Source organism: Amblyomma maculatum, chromosome 8 (assembly GCF_055883805.1).
Source record: "Amblyomma maculatum isolate TAMU_Amacu chromosome 8, ASM5588380v1, whole genome shotgun sequence".
Classification (NCBI taxonomy): Eukaryota; Metazoa; Arthropoda; class Arachnida; order Ixodida; family Ixodidae; genus Amblyomma; species Amblyomma maculatum.
The window spans coordinates 124,009,865-124,022,545 of NC_139351.1; the positions used below are offsets into that span (position 1 = coordinate 124,009,865).

Consider the following 12,681-nt stretch of genomic DNA (forward strand, 5'->3'; position numbering starts at 1 on the left):
TTTCACTTTGGGCATGCGCACTTACGCACCTCTGTTCCCTTTCCCCTTAACCGATAGGCTCCCTCTATTTTAAATCTCGCTAATACCTGACGCCCTCTGTGGCTGAGAATGTGTTCCTGAAATATATATTTTAATTTTCAGTACTCGATTTTGAGGATTTTTTTAGGAATGTTTGCTGGGAGAGGAGGTATAAAATAACAAACAGCATGTGTAAAAATGAGATTGTCTTGGTTTAGAATTGGTTTAGTAGCCAAAACCTTCATTTGATATGTAATAATTTAATTAAAATCACCAGTGATAAATACACAATCACCGTTTCATCCAGAATATCGAAAATACCGAAATACATACAAATTGTTCTTTGGAGAAGGCTCATTCGATGCACGCACCAGAATTTGCGCCCGACCCTTCCTGTTTCCTCTCAGAAAATATATGATTCTATCACTGTGTCGTCGACAGTACTTGCCTCAATATTTCAAGAAAAAGAATCATGTCATGTGACACCCCTTTGAATGTTAGTGGCGCGGGAAAAAGGAAGATTTACGAAAACACAAAACACCCTAGAAGGGAGCAAAAAGAGAACTGTTCTATCGCGCACTGTATTTTAGGGGCAGGGTATGCTGTCCAAGCTCTGGGCAGGTTTCACTCACTAAAAATGCTGAATATTGATGGTTGGCAACATATTTCCTCGTCAACACATTAGAAGTTCTTGAGTTAATAATGTTTTAACCAAGGTTTCAACCCTCTCTGAATTGCTGACTTCACCAACTTAGTTTATCCCCACGATGTATTCAGTTATCGAAAACGTCCATGGTACTTGGGCAGCGTGCCTTGCCTCTAAAAGAGAGTGCTGTCTGGCTATTCTCTTTTTACGCCGTTCACGTTTGAAAAGTATGCTGCACTTCCGCTGTTTCAGTATTTAAGGGATTCTTCAAGCAATTAGTTTTGCAGCGAAATGGCTTATTTTCATGTTTCGACTCTTCGTTGTGATGGTCCTGTTTTCTTAAGGAGCGACCAAAAATGAATGCTGGCTATTCTCTTTTTACGCCGTTCCCGTTTTAAAAGTATGGTGCACTTCCGCTGTTTCAGTTTTTAAGGGATTCTTCAAGCAATTAGTTTTGCAGCGAAATGGCTTATTTTCATGTTTCGACTCTTCGTTGTGATGGTCCTGTTTTCTTAAGGAGCGACCAAAAATGAATGAAAATATGGTCCTCCAAATGCGTTGAGCAGTATACAAGCAAAAATGCCGTTGCACCATGAGAGTAGCACTCCCATCTTGCGATATATAGTGTAATGAACTCTCAGGTTCACTGCTGTTCGATAATTTATAAGGCACACTAAACATACATCCACGATTCATGTGAGGTTGGTGATGATGATACTTTTGTGGCGCAAAGGCATCTGGCCAAAAAACGCCAAACACAAATTTCCTGCTCACGTCGTCGCATTTTAGACATATACAAAGGTAAGCCACTAAATGCCTCCCGTGTCTTTCTTGTTAACAGTGCCGCGTGGCGTGTTCCGTAAATGTCACCATCACCACGCGTCGAAGCGCGCCTTGTTTCGATGTACCGAAAAAAGAGAGGACGAAGGAGAGGAGGAGCCCTGCGGATCAGACATGGCGCTACAGCTCAGTGGCAGGACGGCGAAAATTTTCCAGCGTCTCCTTCCTTCAAGGTGAGGGCAAGGTTGCGAGACCGGCCAGTAGAAACATCTGTTGTAATGATCACGCTGCCAAGTGGCGACGCCTTTCGAAATAACACAATTTCTCGCTAACACCTGGTCTTTTAGTACTACGAAACCACCGAGGAAAAAGCGTCTCCAACGGTCTTTTGAAGTGGGGTAATATTTGTGGGCAGTATTGGTCGGGGTGCGATGTATTTCATGCTGGCTGTCTGCAACGTAACAACCAGGCATTTGCGATATGTCAAGAGTGACAATGGTTGAACTGTGAAGCGATATGTTCTTACACCGGTTTTTCTTTTTGAATCCCCGCTTGAATAACGATGTGTCAAATCCTAAATTTTCTTGGCATGATGAGTAGGTTTAAAGGGCTCCTGAAATGCTACTTGCGGTTGTATGATAATGCAAGAAATCTATACAGATGTACAGCCTTTGTCAAAAGTTTAGAGTCCAGAGGGTTTGCTTTTATAAGCCGTATATTATGACTTCTTTAACAATCGTGGAAGTCCTAACCATTGTAGAGGGTAGGGCGAAAACTCTTCTCGCCTTCAGCAAGTATGGAAACCTGGGAATACATTACGAGCCACATAGTATGGTTCAGAAGTAGACCTACCTGGGCTCTAAACTTTTGACAAAGGGTGTGCTTTGTGAGTGTTCGAGTCAAATTTGAAAGTGTTACGTGGAACCTATAATTTACAGATAAATTTTAAAAAGTACTGCTCGCAACTGATTTGGGTGGCACATTTTCGCCCGCACTGTGCGCAATTGATTGATTGATTAAAACTTTAATTTCCACCGATTTAAGAGGCCCCCTACTCCCCGCTCCTGGCACGCAGGCCTGAGGAACGGGGGCTGGAACCTCCGCGACTAAGGACTGGCAAATATACATTGGTTATTCGCGGCCTCAGCCGCCAGGCGGACGGGCACTGTGCGCAAACCTCCCCTGTGACGTCATTGTGGCTTGCTCGGCGCACCCGCCCATTGGATGCTCCCAAGTTACGCGGGTGGGAAGGGGCGTGGTGGGGCGCCGTCGCGACTTTATTTTCTTATTTTTTTTTGTTGCGCGCCGGCGAAGGTTGAGTTGAGGGGAGAGAGGAGCATCATTTTCGACCGCTCATATGCTCGGTGCTAATTAAGGTAGCTTAAATATTTTTGCGTTATGGAGCCGATTGATGGGATATTTATTGCTCGTGAGCGTTTTCTAGCCTTAGTAAATAGCTTTTCACAGACCTTTCAAGTTCTTGGAACTGGTTGGTTTTATTGCTCAGTTTGAGGCCAGTTCACTTTCGATGGTAAAACCATGCGCGACCCTCGGAAGTGTACGCGATTTCTTAGCCTCTCTGGCACACACTCATGGATGAAGCTTTGCGTCTAAGCAGATTATTGAATTTGCTTATTTCCGTCCCACGTCTTCTTTCATCTCTGTTCCAGCCACCTGCGCCTCAAGTCGTCGCTTCCCAGCGACTGGGGTGGCGCTGCTGGCAAGGTGCGGGCCCGGTGAATTTATTGCATACTTTTGCAAACAATGTTGTCGTTTTCGCCTACTGAATTTTTTTCACGCTGTTGCACTTCTGCCAGTGTTGTATTATTAGTTTAAAAGCAGGTTCGGACAGCTAAGGTATACATCTCTGTTTTGAATAGGCAGAGAAGGCTTTCTCGTTTCCTTATAGCATATGTACGGCTTGAAATCTCTTTCTCAGTTGGGTCTGCTGTGGAGCGGCAGACTTTCATAGCCTTGGGATGAGGCTAACATCGCAGTGATATATAGATGAGTTGTTAGGCTGGCCGTCCTGCTTGTGGGCGGAAAGAGAACAGCGTGGAGCTCTCCTCCACCACCGCTCCACTTCTCCCAATGCCTCATGTGAGCCCCAACTCCAGCGTGATGTCAACGTATAAGGTTCTGGGCTATATGCTGACGTGATGACTTCCGCCGTCTTTCTAGTCCGCAAATACATAGCCACTATGACGTCATGCAAGCCATGGTCGTCAACTGGTTAGGCACTCGCGGCGACCGATTAGTCTGCATTGGCGCTCATGCCTGTCTTTTGAATAAAACATGCTAGGTAATTAGGAGCTTGAGGGATATTTATGTGCGATGCGGAAAGGTAACGAGAAATTAAAGTAGCATCTCGTCTGTAGACTACCTTGTGAAACTTTTTTTTTTTTTTTGCTTAAGCTTCAAAAGTGTGCTATCATCTAGTACTAGTTAAAAATACAACAAAGAAAACTGTCAAAAGGGTTTAAGTGTAGCATCTCGTCTGTAGACTACCTTGTGAAACTTTTTTTTTTTTTGCTTAAGCTTCAAAAGTGTGCTATCATCTAGTACTAGTTAAAAATACAACAAAGAAAACTGTCAAAAGGGTTTAAGTGTAATATTGACTAAAAATCTGACAGATAAAAAATAACATTACTTGAACCCAAGGCACTACATTGCTGCGAAGCTTGGTTGTGCTTACTTTTCCTTTGTTCGCAGAATGAACATTGTTACGAGTGAGAAATAAATATACGTTGAGATTGCCGAATTGCGGGCAACAAAACACTGACGCTATACAATGATAACTGGGTTGGATAAGCAGTATAACCAGAAGTGAAAATAGTTCTTTACGACGTTCGTACAGTATACGTTTCGGGCTATTGTTTGAGCATATCTTTTGAAAAGCAACCATTTTGGTGCGACATGTTTTCTATGAGTACATCCTCAAACAGAAATGAATAGCTATATATGCTACCGAACGAACCGTATTATAAAAGGGAACAAGGATGTCTAATAGGAATAATTTACGCCATTTAGAAAGTAGGTGGTACGTGCCATATGAGGTCGTTCAAACACATAAAGCAAAAGTAAATCAAACTTGAAATGTTTACTATTGTTATGCAGAGTGGAATTTCACGCCCTTAGCGCGCGGAATAGGATTGATATCGCTATAAATTACATCCGTATAGAAACTAACAATCGTTTCAGGATAAACCTATGCAAAAAAAAAAAAAAAAGGCTGAAGAATTCGATTGAAGTTATAAATTCTATTGTTTAACGCAGATATGTGCTCGAGCCTCTAGATTCTCTAAGTGTCCGTGTTTGTGCGCTCAGGTTATAGCTATGCATACTTAAGTGCCAAATCCTGGGTTCTAATGTGGAAACGTATACACCATTAAGAAAAAAGCTAGAGGTATTTGCCGTTTGTCGCGCTCACGAGATGGTCATAAAAGTCTCACCGATGGCATGAAAGATGCCTCAGTATATAATATACACTGACTCCCAGGCGGCTATCCGTGGCTGTAGGAACAAGGAAAAGAATATGCACGGGACTGCTACTGGCTCTGTAGCTGAGCCACCACCGCTGTCTTAAACTTAAAAAAGAAAAAAAAAACTGATTTATTTATAGGAAGGGAAAGGCGCGGTAACTGTCTCACTTGATTTCTGTGGACACCGCAACCGCGCCGTAAGGGAAGGGAGGAAGATGGGAGTGAAAATGGAAAGAGAGAAAGAGGAGCCGTAGTGGAGGGCTACGGAGTAATTTCGACCACCTGGGGATCTTTAACGTGCGCTGACATCGCACAGCACACGACGCCTCTTCGTTTCGCCTCCATCGAAACGCAGCCGAGGTCGGGTTCGAACCCGGGAACTCCGGCACAGTAGTCAGGCGTCTTACCACTGCACCACCCCGTGCGGACAGAAGAGAGAAAGTAGAGAAGAAAGAAAAAAAAGAAGAGGGAGAGAAAGACGCGCGTCGCAACAGCCGTCGTTCACCACCGAAGTGATGGCGGGTGCAATGACGGCCTACAGCAGATAAAAATTCGGTAGCAGGCTAGCCCCCGCCGCAATCGGCGTTTACTTACTAGTCCCGGCCCCGTAGGGCCAGGATCAGCCACCCTTCACCACCTCCCTCCCCCCCCCCTCCTCCTTGACTACTTGAAGGTTTCGGCGAATACGACTCCCAGTTACCGCGTGACGCATGACAGTATGCGTGGAACATGCAAAACGCACGTACGTGAAACACACACACACACACACACACACACACACACACACACACACACACACACACACACACACACACACACACACACACACACACACACACACACACACACACACACACACACACACACACACACACACACACACACACACACACACACACACACACACACACACACACACACACACACACACACACACACACACACACACACACACACACACACACACACACACACACACACACACACACACACACACACACACACACACACACACACACACACACACACACACACACACACACACACACACACAGTTACCGCGTGACGCATGACAGTATGCGTGGAACATGCAAAACGCACGTACGTGAAACACACACACACACACACACACACACACACACACACACACACACACACACACACACACACACACACACACACACACACACACACACACACACACACACACACACACACACACACACACACACACACACACACACACACACACACACACACACACACACACACACACACACACACACACACCCCGCCGGGGTGGCGCAGTGGTTACGGCGCTCGACTACTGTTCCCAAGGACGCGGGATCGAATCCCGGCCTCGGCGGCCGCTTTTCGATGGAGGCGAAAAGCAAGGCGCCCGTGTGCTGTGCGATGTCAGTGCACGTTAAAGAACCCCAGGTGGTCGAAATTTCTGGAGTCCTCCACTACGGCGTCTCTCATAGCCTGAGTCGCTTTGGGACGTTAAACCCCACAAACCAACACACACACACACACACACACACACACACACACACACACACACACACACACACACACACACACACACACACACACACACACACACACACACACACACACACACACACACACACACACACACACACACACACACACACACACTGAATACAATGCCAGCGGGACTATAATGCTTTCGCATTCATACGCGTAAGCAGTCATAACAGGCTTAACCGTTTCTGCTGAATGTTTTTCAACTACTGCATTTGAGCGTGCATTCAAATCACATCATACAAAATAAAGTGCACTTATGGCGAGTGTCACTTACGAAAAGTGCACTCTACCGCTGCTAAACACTTGCCAAAGTGTGCACTCAGGTCGTAGTGCGTTCGCAGAACAGACTTCGAGCTGAGCGCGTAGCCTCGCCGGCAGAAATTTCTTCGTCACAAATGTATTATGTAATAAGATATGTATACAAGCTGATTTTACGTGTTTTGTACATATTTTAATTTCATGAAATGTTTTATAACAGCGACGGGCAAAATATCGAATAACAGAAACGTGATGTAACCGCGTACGCAACTTTCACATTCCACGCAACTTCCACATGAGTGGTGCGCCACTGCGGCTACGCCATTTTCAGTTAGGGGGCGGTTGATGGTGTTCGTTGATAAGGGGTCTATGAATCATGGCCCGGTGTCAAAGTTTAAGCATTTTTTAAATGTTTTACTACTTTAAAAAGCAGTTTCTTGAACTTCGCGCTTGGAGGTTCCAATTTCTTTTTTAAAACATGCTTTTCAGTTGCTAGTTTCGTACCAACGAGTGCTTATATGCGAGTGCACTTCGCTTTCCCGTTTAGCACTGCGTAGCGTAAAGTCTCTTTTAAGCTGCGAAGTGTACTCCGCGGAAGTGCACTTTAACTTGCACGCTTGACCGGGGTATTAGTCGTATTTCTCTGATGCTGAAAATGGGTGTTCGAAACACCCAGTAGAAGTGTTTTAATCTAGCCAGAACTAGGAAACCGAAACTGAATTCCGACCAAACTATTACTTCAGGACAGGCTGTCCAGTGACGTAATGATAGTGTTCCAAAAACGAACAGTATGTGAATTGTCTGGCTGAACAGGTGACTTTAAGGACCAATTTCGATCATTATTTTTCTGAAATGACCAGAAGCAAGCTCGATATTTTGCACTTCTGCAAATGCGGAGTGAATATCGATGACCTTGCTTATAGTGACTTTAAACAAGTAAGGATGCCCGCATAAATAGCTCCGGCTGAGGCCGCAGAATAGGAACTTTTAAAATTCATTTGCGCTGCAACAAGCGTCGCCACGCTGCAAAATTTAGCACAAAGGACGAAAAAAACTACGAGAGACGTACCTTGAAAATTTCAGTAAACTCCGAGAAACTTTACAAAGCACCGGAGTTAACCTTTAATAGAGAGATTTAGCGTACCGTGATCCGCGATCCGCTACCGTGATCCGCCACCGCGCCTGCCCAGATAACATTGACGCCGATAGATGGCGCCACATACTTGATGTCGGCACATAGACCTGCCGCGTCGGGACCAATCAGCTTGTGTGTCGGGACCAATCAGCCCTGCCCACGCGCGGTAGTGACACGGTGGCGGATCGCGGATCACGGTAAGCTAAATCTCTCTAATCTCTCCTCTTCAGAAGCGGGAAGTTTCGGAAGGTCACTGCTTCGGCCCCTGTTACGCTTCAGCGCTCCTTTAGTTGCCATTGGGAGGCAGACTTAAGTCTGCTCGACAAGGTGGCAGTCTCTGCTGTTGTGCCGAGCACATAGCCGGTCGGATCGGCAGTGCCGTCTCCGGGCTCGTTTTGGCGTCTCACTGCCAACTACCTGGTTGAGCGTGAGCTCTCGCTCATTTCAGCCAAGTTAAGTATAAGTTCGGCTGAAAAGCTGAGTGAATGAATGCAGGTTTATTGAAAAAAATCTTACGATTGTTTTCAAATATTCTTCAGACGAGTCTAAAGAGAGATCCTCAGTCCAGGAGTCCCTTGAGGCTTTGGCTGGGACCGCACACCTCGAACAAAGTGGGCCCTAATAGCGCACTTGTTGCCAAAGTTGGGTGGCAACATTAGTTTCTAACATTGTCTCAACGTGACTAATGTCCTTTCTGAGCCAAGTCAAGTTGGAGAACACGCACGAAACATCGGTGGAACAGCACAAAGAAAACTCGGATTTTTTCCGGCGAAAGCTAGGAGATGCACCGCCGGATGTGAAGCTAGAAGCCTATAAATCAGTAGTAAAGCCATGTCTGGATTACACAAGCATAATTTGGAATCCGAAAGAAAAATCTCTCATACACAAACTTGAACGTGTTCATTAGCAGTGAGGTTTATGTTTTTCTGTTAACGAAGAACACAGTGAATAACAGAACTTCTTTCACTTGCTCAAATATACCAAATTTGACAAATCGCAAGAAAATCGCTATGCTCAATTTCTTTTATAAGCTTTACCACGATAATTTCAACTTGAATTCCAGCTTGCACTTGCGGTGGACTACTCTTTAGCTAAAGGTGGGAGGTGGCTCGTGGTAGATTTTTTTTTTAGCTTGTAGGCTGCTCGCCTGGGTTAGATGCTTCGCTTCAACAGTGGTCAGATTCCCGTGAGAGCGACGGTAACACTGCTTTCGCAGGGGAAGAAAAAAGAATAAAAATGCAGCTTGGCAGTGACTTGCGCATGTGGGGAAAGTGTAAAGTGGAATATATGATCTGTGTCAAAGGAACTCGGCATAAACAAGAGCTCGAAAAGCCTGAGTTTGTACGCCGAATGACTTGGGGTGCCCTCACGTGAACTGTGAAGCACGAACGATCTCATTCTAAAACCTGTCCAGATATCGCGCTCAATATGACGCCGCCTGGAAACCTTAGCGGAAATTTTTCAAATGCAGCCTTTACATTTTACGGGGTCCGTATTAATGTACATTTAGCTTATTAATCTCGTGTAAGTGGGCAGAAAGGGAGCATTCTGCACTCAATGCTTGTCCAACGAAGCGCTTGAAGCACGAAACGTGTTTGTCACGGTATAGATTATTATCCTAATCATCATAGGCTCAATGCGTGCACAGCAGGGCAAAGAACTCCTCAATAACCTCTCAAATTAAGCCGGTCCGGTGCCAGGCGCATCAACTTGATTCCTACAAACTTCCTAAGCCCGTCCGCCCACTTGCCTCTGCAGCCTCCTCCTAAGTGCTTCGCCTTCACATTGACACGGTCGTTAAACATATAGTTGCACAATTAGCGTTTTCATTGAGCGGCCTTGGCATTGCATATCTTGTCCATCTCTTCTTTTTAATCTCGACCGCCATGCTCCAACTCGCGCAAGTCATATATTTACCAGAGATAAGAGGCCATGGCGGAAAGCATTGAGCGCCGACCAGTCGGTAAAACAACAACGACGTTTCGGCCTCGCTACGAGGTTCTTGTTCACAATGAAAGAAGAGTAACTGAAGGTAGGTTCTATGTGCTTGATGGTTTGACGTAAGCAGCGGGATTATATCGGTGGTAGATTTCGTTCGTTGCGATTAAGCGTGTTTGCTGTCGTTTGAATATGAAGAGATTCCAGGTAAAGCCTTTCGTCTTGTTCTTTTCTTTTCAAATTATCTTCCCGCTATCCCAATCGATGGCATGGCCGTTGGCGACAGCATACTCAGCCAGAGCGTTGTTTGCCACGCGCTGATTCTTGGCATCATTGTGATGCTGCTGCAATCTTCTTCTCCAATCGCCCGTTTCACCAAAGTAGACGTGCCCACAATCAGCGCAAGGAATTCTGTATATGATGCCCGGCAACTTATCTTTCTTTACCTTGTCTTTCACATTCACCATCGCTTGTCTGAGTTTCCGCGTAGGTACATGTGACTTCGTAAGAACGCAAAATGCGGGATAAGCTTTCGCTTACTCCAGGCACGTACGGTATAGGAATCCTTTTCTTCTTTTGATGCTGGTGTTGCGGTGGCAGTGGGTGTGATAGGCGATTCTCGACTTACCTAATAAATGAACTGGGATAGCCAGAGGATATCAGGCCACGGCGTACGGTATCTAGGTCTTTCGCTTTTTCTTCTGGCGTAGAGCAGAGCTTTTCCACACGGCGGTCAAGTGAAGCGACAACGGATTTCTTGTGGCAGGCCGAGTGTACGGAAATAAAGTTGAGGTACACGTCAGTGTGTGTCTCTTTCCGGAATACACTGAATGACAGCCCAGTGCCATTGCCTTTCACCAGAATGTCCAAAAAAGGCAGATGGCCGTCGACTTGTTCTTTCGTTGTGAACTGTATGACCGGTTGTATACTGTTCAGGTGCGATAAAAATGTTCTAAAAGCCGATTCTTGTTCGCTTCCGTATCATGAAAGCATAATACCAGTAACTGTGCCAGTAAGGGTAACGGGGGTTTGCAGCGTTTGGTGTCGTGAAGTAGCGGTAGCGACATCAGACTTGCCGTAACAGCACATCGTTCTTAATGATCAGAAGATGGGTTACATTGTTTCACATATAGCTACAGCTATATTGATGTTTTGCGTGGATCGTACACCAGTAGCTATTATTGGTTTGGTTTATGGGGTTTAACGTCCCAAAACTACTCAGGCTATGCGAGGTGCTGTAGTGGAGGGCTCCGGAAATATCGACCACTGGGGATCTTTAACGTACACTGACATCGCGTACAGGGTGTCTAGCTTTTCGCCTCCACCTAAAAGCAGCCGCCGAGGCCAGGATTCAATCCCGCACCCTTGGGAACAGTAGCCGAACGTTCTAACCGCTGAGCCACCCCAGCGGGCAGCTGTTATCGTGAAGGCGACCAGCGCGAACAAACTGACCACTTAAAACACGCAAGAGGTTCACGCCTCTGACTGTTTTCTACACTATCTGTTGCGCTCATTAACGTCACCGTAATGCATTGGTGCGCAGGGCGGAGGCGCTGGCGGCAGCATCCGCGAGGCTGGCGGAAGCTTTGCCAAGATGGAATTTGCCCGCGAGGAGCAGTACTTCCGCAAGCTGGTGAGTATTCGTGGACACGCTAACATATTAACAAGTACAGTATACGCACGCATATGACAAGCGAAGTGGAAGAAGGGAGAAATGCCACATTTGTCTCTGACACCCCTCCATGTATATATGCCCTGCAAAAATGTCACGCATGTGGGACGCGGTTTTTTCCCGACCAGAAAATTTGTTGACGCGACAGCAGTCTTATTTACTAGTTGTTTTACGCGTCATCTCTTACCCAACGCAAGAGGAGCGTCGCACACGCGACGCCAGCTGTAACTATGTGCTGCGTGCTACAGTTCTTTTCACAATTCGAATATGGAAAACAAGGTGCACATGCTTTGTTTTCTGAGCGCTCGTATTTTGAAAAAGTAAATTCTTACGGCTTGTCCTACCTTTACGGTTGTAGCGCCCCCGAAAACCAGTTTTACACAGAGTAGGACATCACGTCCCAGAGGGAGAATGGGCTCGACTGGCGCAGTGAGCAGTATACGATGGGCAGCAATTTATTCAGGTACACATTTACGGCTAGAAATACAACTGCGCGCCTAATTTTACCCTGAAAACAAAAGCGAAACGACAAAGTCTGGAATTCTCAAGACCTGCAGCATACCGTGAGACATCATGCTTCGTACCTTGAATATCATTCTAGACAGGTTTAAAGTTCTGTCGCGCTGAGAAAACTTTTTAGGCGCCCAACTCTTATGCGCCGGCGGAACTTACTGGTCGGTTTCGTTCAGTATTCATGTCGGACAGTGCACATGCTTTGGTATTCTTTTTATTATTTAGCTCTGAGGATGAATAAGGTACGCTATCTTCTGAAGCTTACCTGTGCGGTGACAATGCATGCAGTCTGTACTGGCGCCGTCTATCGAAACGGAGGCCACCGCAATTTCCTAGCACAAGTTATAACGCGTGCATCTAGTTGCCACATCGCCCGGGCGAAACGCTGTATGACAAACACACTCTGAAATTTTGGTCTATTCACTGTGAATGCTTTTATCTTTTGCTTTTGATAAATGACACACAGAACGTCGCGGTAGATGGTTTATTCAAGAAAAATTACGTTGAAGTACTTTCTCTGTACGAAATTTGAACGCAAATCTTGGCGCCCTTAGCAGGAGGAGCCTTCTATACATTCATTTTAAGATCGTTAGCTCTTACTACTTGCATTTGCAAGTTTCTTGTCCGTTTCTCCGTCGCTCTCAGATTCAAGATGCTAGCCAAGTCACGTGATCGTAGCTACAACATT

General features: G+C 45.8%; 1 protein-coding gene across 1 annotated transcript in view; it reads left to right on the forward strand.

Moving 5' to 3' along the window:
* The first annotated feature begins 1,524 nt into the window (after nt 1–1,524).
* LOC146182461 (uncharacterized) overlaps nt 1,525–12,681 on the forward strand; it is a 13,152-nt gene continuing 1,995 nt past the window's right edge. The window contains exons 1-3 of the mRNA XM_084577586.1: nt 1,525–1,677; nt 3,115–3,169; nt 11,352–11,441. Of these exons, the coding sequence (XP_084433712.1) occupies nt 1,619–1,677; nt 3,115–3,169; nt 11,352–11,441 (204 nt within the window). The 5' untranslated portion in view covers nt 1,525–1,618. The remainder of the gene's footprint in view (nt 1,678–3,114; nt 3,170–11,351; nt 11,442–12,681) is intronic.